Source organism: Periplaneta americana, chromosome 14 (assembly GCF_040183065.1).
Source record: "Periplaneta americana isolate PAMFEO1 chromosome 14, P.americana_PAMFEO1_priV1, whole genome shotgun sequence".
Taxonomy (NCBI): Eukaryota; Metazoa; Arthropoda; class Insecta; order Blattodea; family Blattidae; genus Periplaneta; species Periplaneta americana.
In genome coordinates, this window is record NC_091130.1 from 109,533,542 (window position 1) to 109,553,263 (window position 19,722).

Below are 19,722 nucleotides of genomic sequence, written 5' to 3' on the forward strand. Positions count from 1 at the left end.
GTTCACGTGAATAATTATAGTTAAGAGAACAGTTGTGTAACGTCTCCTTGTCTTATCTCTTTAATTAATCGAATGCGAGCTTCCTAATGTTAATTCTGACATCTGGCCTCAAGCTGGATTATTGTTGTCGTCCATGTATATTTCCATAGCTACTTATAATAAAATAAGTTAAATGAAAATAATTCTTTCCCTAATTACTGTACATCAATATCCCAAATCATTACAATGATGTCTTGAGAGCACATCTGTATACAGGGCTTAAAAACTGCCAACTGAACCATTTTGTTATGTTTGTGGATGTTATATTAGTTCTAAAGAGATAAAATACAGTGTGTATACTAACTGACTCCGCAGTGAAGCAAGCGGCAGTATTCGACCTGGCAGCAATGTAAAGTTGGTACTGTGTAGCACCTGGTTTGAACTTGGGAATATTACATCTCTCTCTTGCTCTCTCCCACCCTCAACCATTCAATGCGACCAAGGTCATTGACTCTACCTGCGCGATACCAACACAACTCCTCGAGTCTCCGCGGAGCCAGTTAGTATACGCACTGTATAACACTGTGTTCAAAACGAAGTTCTGTGATGCATATAGAGCTTTGGAATGCTGGTTGGAGCCTCACATAGACTGCTATAGCTACCGATCTACTTTAGAGGGTTGGCTATGTTGTACAAGAAAGTGTATGCCATTTGTGATTCCTCGAATATGGAGAGAGCTTATGACACCTGTTACTTTGGTTTGGTGTACATGAAAAAAAAAGTTATGTCCTAGCATAACATTAATTTTCCAGTACCACATATGGAGGAGCTGCCAATTCCCTTATTATCAAAATGTGTTAAATCTGAAGATGAAATAATAAAATCAAGTGACGGCAGTGATTTCAGCTTCAGTACTGAGAGCATCTCAAAGGAAACACATTTCCTTGAATTGGATGACCTTAGAATTAAGTTGTAGCTAACTGCTGTGGGGAGCTTATGAGAAAGTCTCTGCGAGGTGCATTTTAATTAGATGTGGTGACGTGAATATGTTAGGAGAAAATCCACAAACGATTAGGGAAAACACGGAAATTTTACTTGAAGCAAGTAAAGCGATAGGTTTGGAAGTAAATCCTGAAAAGACAAAGTATATGATTATGTCTCGTGACAAGAATATTGTACGAAATGGAAATATAAAAATTGGAGATTTATCCTTCGAAGAGGTGGAAAAATTCAAATATCTTGGAGCAACAGTAATAAATATAAATGACACTCAGGAAGAAATTAAACACAGAATAAATATGGGAAATGCCTGTTATTTTTCACTTGAGAAGCTTTTGTCATCTAGTCTGCTGTCAAAAAATCTGAAAGTTAGAATTTATAAAACAGTTATATTACCGGTTATTCTGTAAGGTAAAGTACCCAAATAAGAGACAGGAGATACTATGTTAACTTCTCTGGTATAATTTGCCATCTCTCGACAACTATGGTAAATCAATGTTTGTGCTTCTAAGGCATCGTGTTCTTTGTCTAATCTCAGTTGAAAGTAAGCAACGAAACTGAGAGCAAGAAAAGTAATTTTTCACACTTTGAACTTTTTACTTTTTTTTTTTTTTTTTGAGGTAATGTAAACTACAACAAATTTATTATTAATTTTATAAAATTGCTAGCAAAATGTTGCATATAATAAGGTAGATTGGTAATAAGGAAGATAATAACTTATGATCTTGGGTAGCTATTTCATTTTTATTTACTCCGTTCCCTAATAAGAGATACCTAGGGGTCCTATTAAGAGATAGTGTCTCTTATTTAGAACCCTTACTTGGTATTATTATGATGCTCACCTTTGAGAGTTTGCTTCTAGTCGTGTCAGTTTGTCTGCCAGTAACTACATAAGAACCAATGAAAGATTACTTGAACTATTAATTAAAATTAATTACGAATTAGGTCAATCATTAATTATCCATTCTCCTCAATTATTCATTATAAAAATTACTAATTGAAATGATCAAATTATCATTATTAATGGCTAAAATTAATTGTTAATTGAGATGATGATAATATCAATAGCTGAAGTCAATTAAAATCAGCTAGTCCGACAATATTTACCTTACTTAAAGATGAAAACATAAGTTCTTAATTTGTAAAATATTCTCTATATATTTCAAATAAAAATCTTGTGTAATTATTAAATCTACGAGTATTAAATTTAATTGTGATTCCTGATTTCGAAAATTTCGTTGGACCTGTGTAAATATCGCCACTACAGCCAGTGCCAGCATTTGTGGCACGTGTTCTTGAGTAAAAAGGCAGTCAGTGAGCACTTGTTGCCAGTGTAGCTGAGAACGGTAACGCCCAACACGTCACATAAGCAATCTGCCAATCACAGTTGTCAGTTTTGTTGCCCACTGACTGTCAAAGGCAAGACACTCGCACTTTGCGTTTCTGGGACGTGTCCTTGAGTACATTGACCAGTCCACTAAGTTAGGCCTACAGCAGCAGCAGCAACAACCACCACCTCAAGAGCCGTAACCTTCAACCAGTGGGTAGTTGCATGTAAAGCCATCCTGGGCAGGAAAAGGAGCTATCAAAATATCAGTTCTGATCCGAAAAAAAAAAATGAGAGAGAGAGTTTAGTAAGGAAAATCAAAGAAAAGACAGACCTCGCAAGAAGTTGTTCGAAAAACAACAAAAATCACAGAAAAACTCAGTCCAAGAAGCACTGCTTGAGTTCGTCCAGTGATGAAGAATCCGATGTGGAAATGGAATTAATTAACTCTTGTGACTCGGAATATGGAGAAAATTATGATAATGGAGAGTGCTTGTTTTGCACTGAATTTTTTTCAGAGGACACCAGGGCTCAGGGGGGAGAAATAGATTCATTGTTCAAAATGTCTTCGTTGGGCACACGAAGACTGCAGCACTGATGATGAACCTTTCGTTTGTCCAACTTGCTCAATATAGCGAAATAAGAATTGTGTCAATTAAAGGAATCGGCAAAATAAATGCAATCAAAATTAAAATATGGAGATCGAAATTTAGTATTCTATCCTTTTTCTTTCTCTAGCAAAATATTAACGTTAGCAATAGTAGCCTAAATAAGATTAGTACATTCATGACCAATTTGACTGACTTTGTGTTCTTTTCGTAACCCATCTTAATTTCACTAGGAAAAATGCCAAATAAACAAAGTAAATGTTGAGAGGAGTTAGGTCACTGTTGCACTGATCTCTTCAATTTTAAAATGTTCCTGAATTTATTAATCTACACGACTTCACAATGTTATATATTGCTTCAAATTCCAGCTAAATGATGATAATTTTTGTCCATGTTCAAAAATAAACTTAAATAACACACATATCTCTTATTTGGAACCCCATTTCTAAACATCCGTATTTCCCAGTTTTACTTTTTTTTTTTAATTTAAAGTAATAATAAAAAGTGACTAAAATTTGTATTGTCAATTCCAAAAATAGACTAAATGCTGTATGTATTCCACTCATTCAGATTAAAAATGTCTATTCCCATCCTCATTTATAAGCAGTTAAAGAAAAGTGTCTCTTATTTGGGTACTTTACCTTATAGTTGTGAAACTTGGACTCTTACTTTGAGAGAGGAACAGAGATTAAGGGTGTTTGAGAATAAGGTTCTTAGGAAAATATTTGGGGCTAAGAGGGATGAAGTTACAGGAGAATGGAGAAAGTTACACAACGCAGAACTGCACACATTGTATTCTTCACCTGACATAATTAGGACCATTAAATCCAGACGTTTGAGATGGGCAGGGCATGTAGCACATATGGGCGAATCCAGAAATGCATATAGAGTGTTAGTTGGGAGACTGGAGGGAAAAAGACCTTTGGAGGGGCCGAGACGTAAATAGGAGGATAATATTAAAATGGATTTGAGGGAGATGGGATATGCTGATAGAGAGTGGATTAATCTTGCACAGGATTGGGACCAATGGCGGGCTTATGTGAGGGTGGCAATGAAACTTTGGGTTCCTTAAAAGCCATTTGTAAGTAAGTAAGTGGTGCATGGAGCTATTGATGAATGGAGCACAGCTCTTCCTAGAACTGACCAGAGATAAGATACGAGTTACGAGCCTTATGACACAACAGATGACGTCACTGTCACCACATGGTGTTTAATTATACTGTGGCTGAAAATATCAGGTAGTTTGAGACTAGCTCTGTGTTGGTGTGTTGTATAAGTTGGAACTGTTAGTTTATATTTTAAAAGTCAATTGAACATATGAAAGGGAAAAGGTGTTCATAAGGAAGCATGGAAAATTATATAAAATATAGTTAAAATGTGTGATGAAGAAGCAAGAGGAAAAAAGTTAATTCTTCTGGCATGTGCTACAGAGAGAGCAGCCAATTACACTGAAGTTTAAAAAAGTTTAACTAAAACAATTAGAAAGGAGTCAAAACTTAGAAATGAAAGGGGCTCATTGTCCCCATTGCATACACCAGGGAAGAAGTGTCCTAGAGCTGATGACAGAAATGTTACCTTGGACGATTTTGATATGACAGTGATATGGTGAACTGTTCAGGAATTTTATGTCACGAAGAAGAAAGTGCCACCTTGCCACAAACTGCTACCTGTCATAAGAGAGAAAATACATTTGCCATGGAAAGTGCATTCCTTACGAAGAGTGTTACATAAGTTGGGGTTTAGATGGAATAAAAGCATGTGCAAAAGGAAAATCTTGATTGAGAGAGCTGACATTGTATAATGGCGGAGAAGATATTTACTTAGAATTAACTGATTACTTCACTCCTAAGTAAAGAAGTTTGGTGAGTACTGAACAAACTATTTTAATACAGAATACTGTACAGTACTTATAATTAAACATAATAAAATATACATTCAATTATAAATACTGTACGGTATTCTGTATTAAATAAGTTTGTTCAGTACTCACCAAACTTCTTTAGGTAGGAGGGAAGTAATCAGTCATTTTAATCTGTTGTCTCCTACTTGCCCAATACACACTTTCTAAATTACGTTCTATGTTCATTATTTCAGTTGCAATTTCACTGCTCCCTCCCCTAGCTTCGGTCCATTCTGTTCAAATGCAACAACAGTTTTGTTCTTCCTCTTCCAAATCGTTTGAACAGTGGAATTAACTAGGCCAAACTCACGACACATCAGCTTTTTAAATTCCATTCTCAATTTGATGAACCACTTTAACTTTTTCATCCAATGTTGGAACTTTTCTTTTAGTAGCCATATTGTGTTAAAATTCGTGCACTTAGTGAGAACTTCCTATATAAGAGAATCAACAATGGAGAATACGATACAACCAGGAACTGTATGAACTATTTGAATCGATAGATATAGTCACACATATCAGCTGAGGAGACTGGAATGGGCGGGGCATGTTTATAGAATGGAAGAGCAGAGAATACCAAAGAAAGTTTTGGAAGGAAAGATTTATGAGAGGAGACCTGTTGGAAGATCTAAAGATAGGTGGATTGATGCGGTTACGACTCCAGACTCTTCTTCGGAAGCGCAAGCGCGGCATGGAGAAGGATGGCGATGGATAGGGAAAAATGGAGGAAGAAGCTAGAGGAGGCTAGGGCCCAAAATTGGGCTGTTAGGCCATAGTATTAGTAGTGAGAACTTCCTGTCAGAACTGACCACACGCAGATACCGTTAATACCGCATGAATTTGGGTGGGTTACAGTGGGGTGGGGAATCTGCCTGCATTCCAGAGGTCTATGACAGAAGGGGACAGTAAAGAATATGCCAGGTTGCTAGATTTCAACAAATATTTCTTAAAATACTTTGGTTATATTTTTGTCGTATTAAGCAAGGTAGAAAAGCATATGGGGGGTTGAGAAGCAGAGGGGTACAAGTGGCATTTCTAAAAAAAATGGGTAAAGTGCATCCTGGATAAACTAAGGCATATAAAATTTTAGTGGCAAAGGGATATATATTTTAACCACATCACATATTAACACTTAAAATTAAAACTTAATGGAATTTACAGAAGCTTAATAACTTTGAATTACATTTTCTCTAAAGTAATTAAGTGCACTTGCATCCCTTTGCTTCTGAACCCTTCCTATGTCTTACGGGGGAATTAGTTGGGACCACAGAATATTTGACATTATAGGCGAGGTGTCACACAAGACGAGATCGCTATAACCAAGTTCTACTGTACCTTCACAATTGCCACTTTTTTCTGCTATCAATTATGTTCTTGCACAATGTGCAAACATTTGACTGAAATGATACAGAGAAATACCGAGAGAAGTCTGTTGATTAGTGCAGGTATTCACTCAATTCGATACTAGCTCCATTGTTGCCAGAGACTGTTGATTATTGCATCTGTTTACTCAATATGATACTAGCACCTGGCATTTCAAGCAGTCGAAATATCTTATTTACACATTCAAGCAGGAGGTGAGCTACTTGTTTGTGTGCCTTCTTGTATTTTCAAGCTTTTTTTAAGGCGCAAAGAACTAATAACATTCATGTATGTATTAATAATTAAGGTCATTAAAGAGTTAGCATTCACGAGACTGATGGGGTTCCCTTGCAAACTAAAACAGGACAGAATCGGGAATTCGAACCTGAATCCACATGGTCTGAAGTCAGTAACTAGTGTGCAAATCACTAGAGCAGCATTCGTCATTTTATAGTATAAGTTGTATTAAATACTATACAATATTGTTATTACATAAAATACTTCCTCAAAAGTTCCAATAAGATGATTATTGTTATTGTTAAGAAACAATAAAATGGGAACCGCTTGATGTAGAAATTTGATTTCTGATTCTATACTGTATATTCAGAAAAATGTTGCTGCTTTTTCTAATCACATGCAGAGTTCCTATCACAAAAAACTTGTCTGAACACACTTGTTACAAATACAGACGTGGACAAATTATTAACAAAATTGACGATTTTTATGATAATTCTGTTTACAAAATTTGACTTTTCAGTTTAGACTACAGTTGACAATTTTGTATATTTCTATCATTATAGTAGACAGAAATATGCAAAAATGTCAACTGTAGTTTAAATTGAAGAGCCAAATTTTATAAAAATATATAATAAAAATCTTTAATTTTGCTAAAAATTTGTAAATATGCAAAAATGTCAACTGCAGTCTAAATTGAAGAGTCAAATTTTGTAAAAATATACAATAAAAATCTTCAGTTTTGCTAATAATTTGGAAGTATCCAAAATGTGAACTGTAGTCCAAATTGAAGAGTCGAATTTGGTAAAAATATATAGCAAAAATCTTCAGTTTTGCTAATAATTTGTAAATATTCAAAAATATCAAGTGTAGTCCAAATTGAAGAGTCAAATTTTCTAGAAATATACAATACAAATATTCAATTTTGCTAATAATTTGGAAATACGCAAAAATGTCAACTGTAGTCTGAATTGAAGAATCATATTTTGTAAAAATATATAATAAAAATCTTCAATTTTGCTAATAATTTGTCCACATCTGTAGTGAGAAATACTTTCTATAGGCTATACAGCACCACCATATTGCTCCTACTGGCTAGGGCGTATAAGTAAACATGCCCCAAACATCAGGAGGGTTGATCCCTACTGTAGGATTGTAGCTAATCCATTTTCATGTTCATTATCTGATATGCCAGTTTTTTGATAGCTAGAAATAATTTCGCAGCAGTTTGGTAATACATTATTGAAGTGCATTTGCATTTATTGAAATGCCACGTGGCTGTAGGCTTGAACTCATAATATAATAATAATAATAATAATAATAATAATAATAATAATAATAATAACAACAATAATAAAAATGAAATACCATTCTGATGGGAGCAATGATGGTTTTTATTTAAGAGCCTTACCTGACTTACTAATAAATTTTATATTACAGTTTAAGTTATATGTTCGAACAGTACTCTACCACAAGTCTCTGTCTTTAAACAACAGTCATAACCTACACATTGGGAATAGTTGTGATAACTCCATATACTTTATGTTGCAGTGTGCTAAGCAGTTATATCTTTTTCTTAATTTTCAATAACTGTAATTTCACTTTTTACGTACTACACAAAACATTAACATAATGGTATTATTTGCTGGAATGCTTCAAATCGTGTTGTCTTCAGAAAAAAATTTAACCTATTGTGTAACATAAGTTAATAATGAATGAAGAAGGTAAGATCCATACTGTTTTCTTCCAATCTCTTACTAAAAATTACTTCCTGAAAGGCAGTGATATTACAAAACAAAAAACAAATAAGAATGGATGTATTTTTTTCAACTTAAGATCTAGAGACATTAACGGAAACAATGTAACATAACAGTATCTTCTTTCTTTGCATAGTGCTACTCTTGTTATCTAATATTACAGCAGACTTGAATGAAAGTCAGTAGTGAGTGTGCTTCTGTTTCATTGTGATGCAGTGGCTTTTTTAATGAGCTGCAGAAATGAGTGACATTAACCTTAATTCTGTTATTAGAGTAAAAAGGAGTTTTTGGAGAATCATTTTATTTTCGTGTATTTTACAAACTTTCTCTTTATCACGTTATATTTTTGACATTATGTGTAAATGTTACAGGCATGTTAAGAAAATTAAAACTTTATGATACTAATTTGAAAAGTTTAAATTGTTTATCTGTTACACTGGTGATTGTGGTAGTGAGGTGACAACAAGTCTTGCATGGATAGGAGCTGTATGCTGTGTTCTGTTCATAGGTGGAAAGTGTTGTGGATGTGAAACAAATCCGTGGGAAACGTCAGTTCAGGATCCGGTGGAAGGGATATGGACCAGATAATGATACATGGGAAAATGAAGACGATCTAAACTGTCCAGAAGCTATTAAGAGTTTCCTCGAGAAAAATGAAAACAAAGATGACATTAAAAATGAAAACAAAGTCAAGAAACGAGGGGGAAAGGGAGCAAACAAGAGTCCTAAGAAAAAGATGAAGACTACAGCAGGACAGAATGAAGTGTCTGCAGGTGATGACAATAAGGAATATGAGGTGAGTCCGTTTAATTGAAGCAAAATATCTTAGATAAAAGTTACCAAAAGGTGGTGGAGAGTTATGTTGTTACTTTAATGCCATTTATCTTGGGTGTAGGATGCTATCATGCAGTTCTTGAAAATAATTCTAAACATAATATTCAAGAAAGACAGAAGTTCCTCAAGCCTGGATTCACAAATGTGTGCTGAAGTTCTCATATTCACATATTTATTCTTAACGCTATTTGGAAGTTTTGAATAATATAATAAAGTAAGATTTCTTTTGGAATACCTTGTTTTAGGAATAGTCACACTTTACTACAACATCTGATTTCACTTCATTGGTGTCAGCTGAGTGTATGTGATTAGTTTTACAGTGGTGGTGGTTGGGTGTTCTTGTGTGTGGTTTTGTGCATATAATATATTATGTGTGATGATAAGATCTTATGATTATTATAACAAAGAGAATGATGAAGCAAAATTCTGACTTTATATTGATATCTTTTCCAATATGTAGAAATATTATATTTTGGGAAATACCATTGAATTTCTAAGAGGTAATTAATTATTGGAGAACCTAAAAATTGAGAATGATAATTTCAACAGAAAAAAAAAACACTCAAATTCTTTATACAAATATAAGTGATTTTTAAAAATTAAGCAGTCATACATCCTGAATTCTTTCATTGAGATCTCTTTAATCTCGGGTTATTAAATTTAAGGTTTCTTTTACGTTTTACTTTGTGGCAAAGAGAACATGAGACGTAATTTGGGAGTTTGGACCTAAAAAATTCAAATCCATTATTTGGAACTTTTAGTTGTTTAAGAGTTTTGTTTATGGTTTTCATTTATGTATTTTTTTAATGCAAATATAATTTTTGATTGCAACAAAGAAAATATAATCCTGTAATCTTTACTTACGTTTCTCAGGTAGCTCAGTGCTGAAGTGCAAATGTAAAATTCCATGAGCTTGAGTTCGATCTTTAATACTGACTAGAGTGATATTAGAAGATTGGTAGACTGGGGATTTTCGTAGGGTTCTTCCTTTTTCCTTAATCCCATAAATTTCATTGAACAAAATACATATGGCACAGGTAGCATACCAGCTTAGGTTTGTTACCTGGAGAAAACCAACTACACTAATGTTTGTGGAAATTGCAACACCAAGAAGGATACATGTGACTGAAATGAAATTGATACCACAGATTAGTTACATGTCAATACACAAATGATTAGAATTACAGAACTGTACCTGATCTGTGACCGTGAGATTTCAGTAGGGTGTGAAGCCTCCATGCACCACACTCTAAGTGTCGAGGCATGGAATCAAAGAGGACCTGGATATGCTCCCGGGCAATCTCCCTCTACACAAGTCTACAAAGCGTCAAGAGTGGGTGCTGGAGGACCATGATGAACAAGTTGCTGACCAACGATATCCCAGACAAGTTCGATGGGCGACATATCTGGCGAACGTGCAGGCCAGGGAAGCAGTGATACCTGTTGTCCTTCGAAGACAGCTTGCACAGTGTGGCCGGGCATTGTCTGCTGAAATATGGCATGTGGAGTTGCCTGAAGGAGAGGCAGTACCACGGGCTCTAAAACCTCCCTAATGTGGTTGCTGTTCAGATTGCTCTGAATACATAAGAGGCGAGATTGCATATTGTATCCAATGGTGCCCCAAACCATCACACTAGGCATTTGTCCGCTATGCTGCTCAACAATGCAGGCTCTCAGATTGCGTTCACCACGGTAACGTCTAACATGTATGTGGCCGTCATTGTATGACAAGTTGAAGTGGGACTCGTCCAAGAACACTACATTTTGCCACTCAGGACGCCAGTGACGTCGTTCACGTGCCCATTGCAGTCTGAGGTGTTGGTGGTTTCTGGACAATGGAAGCCGATGCAATGGCAGAAAGCCACTAGTCCAACCCTCAAAAGACGGTTACGAACTGTTGACGCAGACAGGTCCACACCCATTGCAGTACTCCAACATTGACTCAACACTATGGATGAAGCTGTATAGTCCATTATGGCCATGTGGACAAGATGGCGGTCATCCCATGCTATGGTCACATTACGTGATCCAGTACCTGCTTGTTTCTGCATACGACTCTCTTTTATCCACTGGTTCCATACACGCATCACTGTCATAGCAGCATGTCCTCTATGAGCCAAAATGTTAACAGTATGACAAACTGCTTTCCAGAGACCAACCATTCTGCCCCGTTCGAACTCACGTGCTGATATTGCACCCTTCCACATCGACGAGGCATACCTGCACTAGCTTTCATGTTTCCACTTCATTTGGAAGCTCTGCATTGACTGAGCAAGGCATAACACTGACCTTGCTTGTGACACAAGAGATGTCTCTGTTGGGCCTATGTGTATCCCATCTCTCTGGAAACGTAATCAATTATTGGTGGTACACTGTTCTAAACATCTCTCGAGTTTGGAGTTGTCGGGTGTTGCACTTTTCACAAACAGTAATGTATATATCTATGAAATGCTCAAAACCATGCACCAGCATCAGTTGGGGATTTGGAAGTGTTCTTGGTACTAGAAAAGATGCTTTCTTGGAGAGACACTGTAGTATATGAAGAATGATCATGGTGCCAATCGAAATGGTATATCAGTTGGCGAGAATTGTTGTTGTTTTCTAATGCCAGGCGTTTGACAATAAAGTCATCTGACCTCTTGTACTCCAATATTTTTCAAAGATATCATGGTCAGCTACTGAAGCACAAATTTTCAGGTGTTCCGAATCCATTTCTTGGTTTGAGTTGCACAATTGGCAGTTAGGGGACTGATATATTCCAATTCTATGCAGGTGTTTGGCCAAACAATCATGGCCTGTTGCCAATCTAAATGCAGCTACAGACGATTTTCGTGGTAAATCGGGAATGAAAATGGCAAGTTGTAGCCGATTTAAGTGAACACCATATTTTAGTGCTTTGGTGGCTACTTCATTCACACACAACCCCCAGAATGTCTGGAGGACCACACCTGCTGTTGATCCACTGGACCTAGCTGGGAGATCTTGTTGATCACCAGCTTTCCCTACTTAAGCCACTGGAGGACGATTTTAGTGCCATAGGTCAGCACTAGGAACAGAAAAGTAGAAAGAGGAGGAAGGAAAGGGAAATGAACCCCTAGGCCTCGAATGCTCGAATGCCGTCAGGATTGAAGAACGTAAGAGTTCAGTCAGACGACTGGATAGGAAAGGGTAAAGAGGGAATTAGGTATTGGATAGAGGAAAATTATACCAAATTCAGTCATTAACTCATCAAGCTGACCAGTGCTAATTGATGAGTAGCCACTACCGTTAATTCAGCTTGTAAAATTATGCTTACTAACAGCTGCACCACGGGAAGGTAGGGATGGGACATTGGGTATTTGTCTAGGTTGGTTCCTTAAAGCCTTCAATGGGAAGGATTAATGACTTCCCCCCTGTATCTGACAGATGCCCTTTTGCAGCCTGGCGAGAATTGTTGGAGCATGGAGATTGTGATATCTAGTAACTGTTCTGAAACAGCCTGGGCTGTGTCTGTGATGTCGACAGATGAAAATCTTCTTTAAAAATTCTACTCATCTCACTCTGAAGAGGGTGTATTCGTAAATGAATCGATGCAGTCTCAACATTCATGCATATAAATAAAAAAAAAATAAACTTTACTATTTTCATTTCATGACGTTTTCTTTTTGCACTGTTGACATTATATCTGACATGTAGAATGGTATTTTTTTTTTTTTTAATTTGTTATTTTACAACGATTTTTGAACTGCTATGGTTATATAGCATCTGAATGAGATGAAGGTGATAATGCCAGCGAAATGAGTCAAGGGTCCAATGCCGAAAGTACCCAGCATTTGCTCTTAATGGGTTGAGGGAAAACCCCAGAATAAACCTAAACCATGTAACTTGTCTCAACCAGGATTTGAACCTGGATCCGCTCGTTTCATGGTCAGGTATGCTAACGTTACTCCAAAGCTGTGGACCTGGAATGATGTGATACACTGACACAAGTAATCTGTTACTCAACAATTACTAGTATCAACATGAAAACATTATTGTACTTCCCTTGCTAGTATAGCCGATGCATTTATTTAATACCCAGTTGGAGGCCATTGTGTTGTGATATATCTTTTTTTGCACTCATCAATACTTGCAGTGTCAAGCGTTGTTGTCATGTTCCTGCTGTAAAGATTGTTTCTAATTACAATTACCATTAGCAGTATATTTATTTCAACTCGTGTCAATAAACTCGAAATAATGACAATGGTATTTCGTATTCCACTCCACATGGAGTTGATATCAGCACATCAATTAAAAATGCTAATGCATCATTGGTAGTCATATATTACCACTTCTTGTGACTGGAGTGGCATCTGAGATGACCTAATTAATAAATAAACTCTTATCTTATCTTTTCAAATGGAAGTGTCATCTTCAATGTCGGTTGGGTATTAATAAAATGCGGGCGCTATACCAACATGAAAACAAATGTTGCACTTCCCTTATGTTTTGAGGAAGTTTGTAATAAAAACTTTTTTCTAGGTTTATAAATTGTTCATAATTTTAGTGAGGGTATTAAACTTCTGTACTTTTGCTGCCTCTGCCACATTTCCTAAGTAAATTCCCTCGCACAAGGAGAGAACGGGTTTTACAGTTTGTTTAATTGCCGATACTGTTATGTTATACCTTCATCATTAAGGAGAAGTGTAGGCCTACAGACCCAGTAAAAAAATTTGGGCCACCTTAATTTTCTTTCTGGATCTGTACAGTTAGTAGGATCGAAGATAAGTTTTTTTTCTTTCTGATTTGGTTTGTTACATAACTATCAGTAGTCATTTTGTCAAAATGGGTCTAAGGAATGTTTAAATGTCATCTGTCTACTAAGGATAATCCGGACTAAGGTAGGAATGCTTCAACAACACTGACTGATGCTCATAGATTGCCAACTGTTTCCTGAATTGTTGTCTTGTTGGTTACACATGGAGAAGTTTTGAAGATGCCAAGACAAAAGCCTGTGTGCAAGAAGCATAAAAAGGTTCTGGCAAGGAAAAACAAATCCTGTAAATATTGTCCATACACCATTAGATAGTAGTAATGTTAGTTTTACTATAAAAATGCAAATAGTGAAGTTAATGATTGATTATAGATAAATGATAAATATCCAAAAGGCTTTTATTCATTGAAGCAGCAGGCTACTGAAAATGTGGAAAACCAAAAACGAGATGGATGGATTATGTGAGAGATGACTTGGTGAGCGTAGAAATTTGGAATTGGAGGAGAAAAATGCAGAAATGAGAGACTTGGAGGAAGATTGTTGAAGATGCCTAGGCCCACCTTGGGCCATAGTTCTTCCCCCTCCCCCCTTCCTTCTAGAGAGGGCCTGAACCTTACCCTGTAGCCAGAGGCTTATCATACTGACCTCCTTATTATGGTATGATTATTGAAGTCCTTAGGACTGCAATCCTGTGAGTACATGATTCACTGCTTGGTGTCCTCTTATTGGTTCAGCTAAGATATCCAAGACTGACGGAGTCAGTGTGGACAGGAATCCCCCTCCATCTTGCTGTCTTCAGCTTCCTCACATTGAAGTCATCTGTTGCAAGTCACTTACTATATCCTGCTGCATCCTATATAATCGCAGCACTGTAGATATCCGATTCACGATGATGCCATCTATCCAAGGGAACTCTGGTCTGCTGTAGTCTGCTGTGAAAGCCCCTCTGCCTCCATGGGATCTATGCATTTCCCCCAGACAGATGACACCTATAGGTGAATCACAGCATCACGTCTGCTTCATCTTCTGATCAATCTGAAACTGTCGAAGATGATAGATGAAGTAGCAATTCTGAAGGCGAAATGAGAACAAGATCCAACGCTGAAAGTTATTCAGCAATTCTGCTTCAAGTGGTTGAGGGGGAAAAAACCCAACTTGTTCCAACCATGATTTGAACTGGGCCCACTCGTTTCACAGTCAGATATGCTAACTGTCGCTCTACAACAGTGAATACATGATGATGAATGACAGATTGTGTAAGATACCTGTTGCTGCAGCAAATAGTGAAGTTATGAGAACATGTGACTGAAAATGCTTTAAGAAGGAAGTTAATGTACAGTTCTAAGGTGTGCTGTGATAGTATGGAAACAAGTGATTGTAGGGTAAGGAGTAAGGACCATATAATAAGTTTGGGTTCATCATTAAGTCCCCTGAACAGTTTACAAAATGCAACTTTCATGGTATAAGTAGTAATATAGTTTGTTTTGAAAATTCTAAGGAGAGAGCAGGTATAGCCCCTAAGGCAGTTTTAGAATGCGCAAGTTGTGAGATCCAACATTCTTTCTACACGTCAGAACTTACAAACCATGTCCATGAAAATATTGTAACATTTGTGCATTGTCTGCACTACATTGGGAAGGATGCAGCTCTGTGTGCAATTGTGAATTTGTGTAAGCCTCCTACAAAGTTTATTTACGCAAGTTCAACATGGTTTTAAATAATGCAGTTAACAAATGTGGTGAAACTTACATGAGTGAAGTATTGAAAGAGGCAATGGACCAGAATGGTGGATCTAGCTGTAGCTTTAAAGTGGAACGTGGTAGATTGGTGGGCATGCTAGTCTAAATGGTATAGTGACTACACTTAAGGTAGATGGATTCCATGTGTTATGATCTGACATTCAGAATACATTTTTCTATGAAAAACTGTGTTTAAATTATGTTATGCATTTAATAAGTTAAATTAGATCACATGGTTTGAAGATAAAAATATTGAAGATTATGTTAATTTATGAAATGCATTTCAAAAACAAAATTTGTGTCGTACATTGAATTTAATATTTGTCATTACAGTCTGACATAAATATAAAGTAATTTTGCAGTTCACCATGTTTTTTCCCAATTTCTCTAAAGTTCAACCCAAAAATGATATTCAAATAATCTAATTGGACAAGATTTTAATTTTCATATACATATATAGTGTATATGTGTATGTGTGTGTGTGTATATATATATGGTGTGGCATGATATGATATATAATATGTTATGGTGTGGTATGATATGATATATGATTAAATATGATATATTTCATGTCAGCAATTTCTTTCATTTTTTACTAGAAACTTTCTTCATTAGAGAATTGTCAGGAGGAAAAAGTATACTCTAATGCACTGGCTTTTCTTGCTCACAACTGTCAAATTCTTTAGAGTTTTGTAATGTCTTTCCAGATTTTACAGCCAACCATGCTATGCTTTTTACATGTCCTCCAATAGCATCTACTTCTGCTTTCCCAAGCTGTGATTCAAAGAAGTGCCATTCAATAGGAAAACCAAATAATATCTGACAAATACGTCATATGGCTTATGGTACTTTTGGCTTGCAGCTCCATCAGAAGAAATTTTCACTTGTACTTCGGTACATCGTAATAATATTGTTTTACGAGAGTCACCAAAAGTAATGCACAACATATATTTAAAAATTACATTTTTAATCCTACAGCTTTGCTATTTTCACAGAATGTAAATACATCCTTTAGGAACAAAATGTCACTTTTTCACATAATCTCCATCCCTTTCAACTGCCTTACACCACCTTGGAAAGAGGCCCTGTATACCTGTACAGTAAAAGTCTGGACCAACATGTCTGAGCACTCTTTAGCAGCGTGTACAAGGAAGTCGTCATCTTTAAACCTCGTTCTACGAAGGAATTCCTTCAGTTTACCAAAGAGATGGTAATCGCATGGTACCAGATCAGGACTGTAAGGCGAATGTTTCAGTGTTTTCCATCCAAGTTTTCTGATCTGAGCTGTTGTAACTTTTCCTCAAAGATTTCCAAAAAAAATTTGTGTAGAAGAGAACTGTTTGGAATATTGTTCTATCTGTAGATATCCATATTTTTTAGGTTATTCAATCAATTCCATTTACATCAAACGGATTAGCCATATATTCTATTAAATATGAAGTACCAGGACAGTTTTCACATGATGATAGATAACTCATTGGCAATGGACTATTACAAATTGTTTTACGAAGACAGCCCTTGTAAGTGTTAATTGGAAAGACTTCAAGATTTGTCAACTCTTTCAACCTACAACTATCCAATATTAATCTAACATTCTGATGGATGCTGCAAATACACACAGTATGGGTAGCACTTGCTCCAGCCAGAACACAGTTCTTGGGTCGCAATTCACAAAACTTGGATAGTCCTATTTTGACCTCAGGATGTTTACCTTTATATGATCTGTAAACTTCTTAAGGTTTTTCTAAAATCAGATGCTTCTGTTTATGACTCCTGGTTCCATTTTCTTTCATAGAAACAAAATCCTTCTTTCCAAGCAAATAGCGACTTACGTCTCATCACTGTTACAGAATGCTATTACATGAATCACAGGGCTCCCACTGAAATTTCGTCCAGTTCTAGGATTAGGTATTGCTAATATACCACATTCATTTTGTAATTGTTTTGCTTTTCTTGCTAAATAATTAGAAACTTCAAATTATTTTTCAATCTATTGAATACTCCAACTTTTTGGAAGAACCATCAGTTTTTTAATCTTTTCTTTTCACAATTTGTGACACTACATCGAAATTTATCTTTTAGCTGGCTTATAATTTGAGATTTTGGATTATTTTTCACAAATTAATTCTGTGGTTATTTATCGCATAGACTGTCTATACTTCTAGGCTTTCACAACTTGTATTCTACACAAAACAAATAGTAGGTACTACTTTATTGGTGGTCAATTAGTCACTGATTGGCTGTGAGTGATTAATAAAGTAATATGACTGGCCTTCATAATTTTACTGTGATTGGTCGTAATAAGAATGCATGTTACTGGCTAGTTAAAATTTATAGTTTACTGTGGTTGGTGGTAATAAGAACATATGTTAATGGTTTATTGGAGATAAGATTTCCTAGTGATTATATCATCTATGCAAAAAACATATACGGGTAGTGTGTCAGAAATGTCATAATATGGTTACTATGAAAAAATCAAGATATTTATGTGAAACCCGGTTGGGGCAAGTTATCTGGTTGAGGTTTTTTCCGGGGTTTTCCCTCAACCCAATGTGAGCAAATGCTGGGTAACTATCGGTGCTGGCTCCCGGACTCATTTCACTGGCATTATCACTGTCATCTCATTCAGACACTAAATAACCTAAGATGTTGATAAAGCGTCATAAAATAACCTACTGAAATAAAAAAAAATATGTGAAACAACTTACAATATTTCACAAAATTTTTTTGTCCCAGTTTAATATAATAATAATAATAATAATAATAATAATAATAATAATAATAATAATAATAATGGCTTTATTTAACCTGGCAGAGTTAAGGCCTTCTCTTACACTCAACCAGGATTAAAACTTGCTTACACAGTTGAACATAAAACTGGATCGGAATTAAGTAATTACATACTGATACAATTTAGGTACATAATGAGATCAAAAGAGGTAGTTACATAAAATTTACCTCATAAAATAAAAATAAACATAGTGAAATAGATATTAATGTTGTTAGAATCAAATACGAATCACATAAAAACAGAAGCCGATAATTCAATAAAAAAAATGTACACAGTAAAAAGTAAAAATAAACACATTAGTATACATATTAGTATTAGATTACAATTAAGTAGGATTTACATAGGCCTAATTAAACCAGAAACCGACAATTGAATAAAATGTACACAAAAGAATAGATTAATAAAGAAAACAACACAGTGGGATACATATTGGCGTTAAGTGATAAACTCGATTTAGATAATAAAAATAAGAAACAAAAAAAAAAATAAAAATAAATACAGTGGAACACATTCCATTAAATATTTGCAACGCGTTAGGTCTGGCAACTCATCATAAGATATTTTTCTAATTTAGATTTAAAGGAAATTAAAGTTCGGCAGCCCATGACTTCAGTCGGCAGTGAATTCCAGTGACGAGAAGTAGCAACAGTGAAAGATGAAGAATAAAGAGATGATGTGTGCAGTGGTATTTCTAGCGTGTTATCATATTGTGACTGAGTATTTAAGTTATTATACCGAGAAAGACTGTGGAATCGGACAGATAAGTAAGAGGGAGTAGAGGTGTGCAAAATTCGGTATAAGAGAGAAAGGGAATGTAACTTTCTCCTCTCATTTAACCTGAGCCACAATAATTTATCGAAAGAAGGCGAAATGTGATCGTAGTAGCAGACATTACAAATGAAACGAACACACGCATTATAAACACGTTGCAGTTTCTGGGATAAATCCACCCTGAGATCACTGAATAAGCGTCACAATAATCGAAATGAGGCATAATAAGAGTCTGTACAAGCGTCTGCTTTAATTTAGCTGGATAGTGGTACAATCTTTTTAACGAGTGAAGAATGGAAAATACTTTCTTGCATGTGTGTTTGATATGCGTGTCCCAGGTAAGGTTAGATTCAAAATGAACTCGCAGGTTTTTTACAGTTGAACTGAATGGAATGATCGCTTTATTCAGAGTCACAGGAGGAAGGTTCAGCTTATTAATATCGGGGATTAATCTTTTATTCGAAAATAAGATAGCCTGTGATTTATCTGTATTTAAGTTAAGTCCGAATTGTTGAGACCAAGATGAAACGGATTCGAGCTCTTTAATGAGTCTATTGATACAGTCACTTAGTCTATCAGGACTGGCGAAAATGTATAATTGAACGTCATCTGCATAAATATGATATCTGCAATATTTAAATGACTTGGTGATATCTTTAATATAGAGACAGAAAAGCAATGGACCCAAT

At 35.7% G+C, this 19,722-nt stretch overlaps 1 protein-coding gene across 2 annotated transcripts in view; it reads left to right on the top strand.

The window, feature by feature from the left end:
* LOC138713653 (chromobox protein homolog 1-like) overlaps nt 1-19,722 on the top strand; it is a 125,999-nt gene that overhangs the window by 30,028 nt on the left and 76,249 nt on the right. For both annotated transcript variants that reach the window (XM_069845910.1, XM_069845911.1), the window contains exon 2: nt 8,675-8,962. In XM_069845910.1, the coding sequence (XP_069702011.1) occupies nt 8,675-8,962 (288 nt within the window). The remainder of the gene's footprint in view (nt 1-8,674; nt 8,963-19,722) is intronic.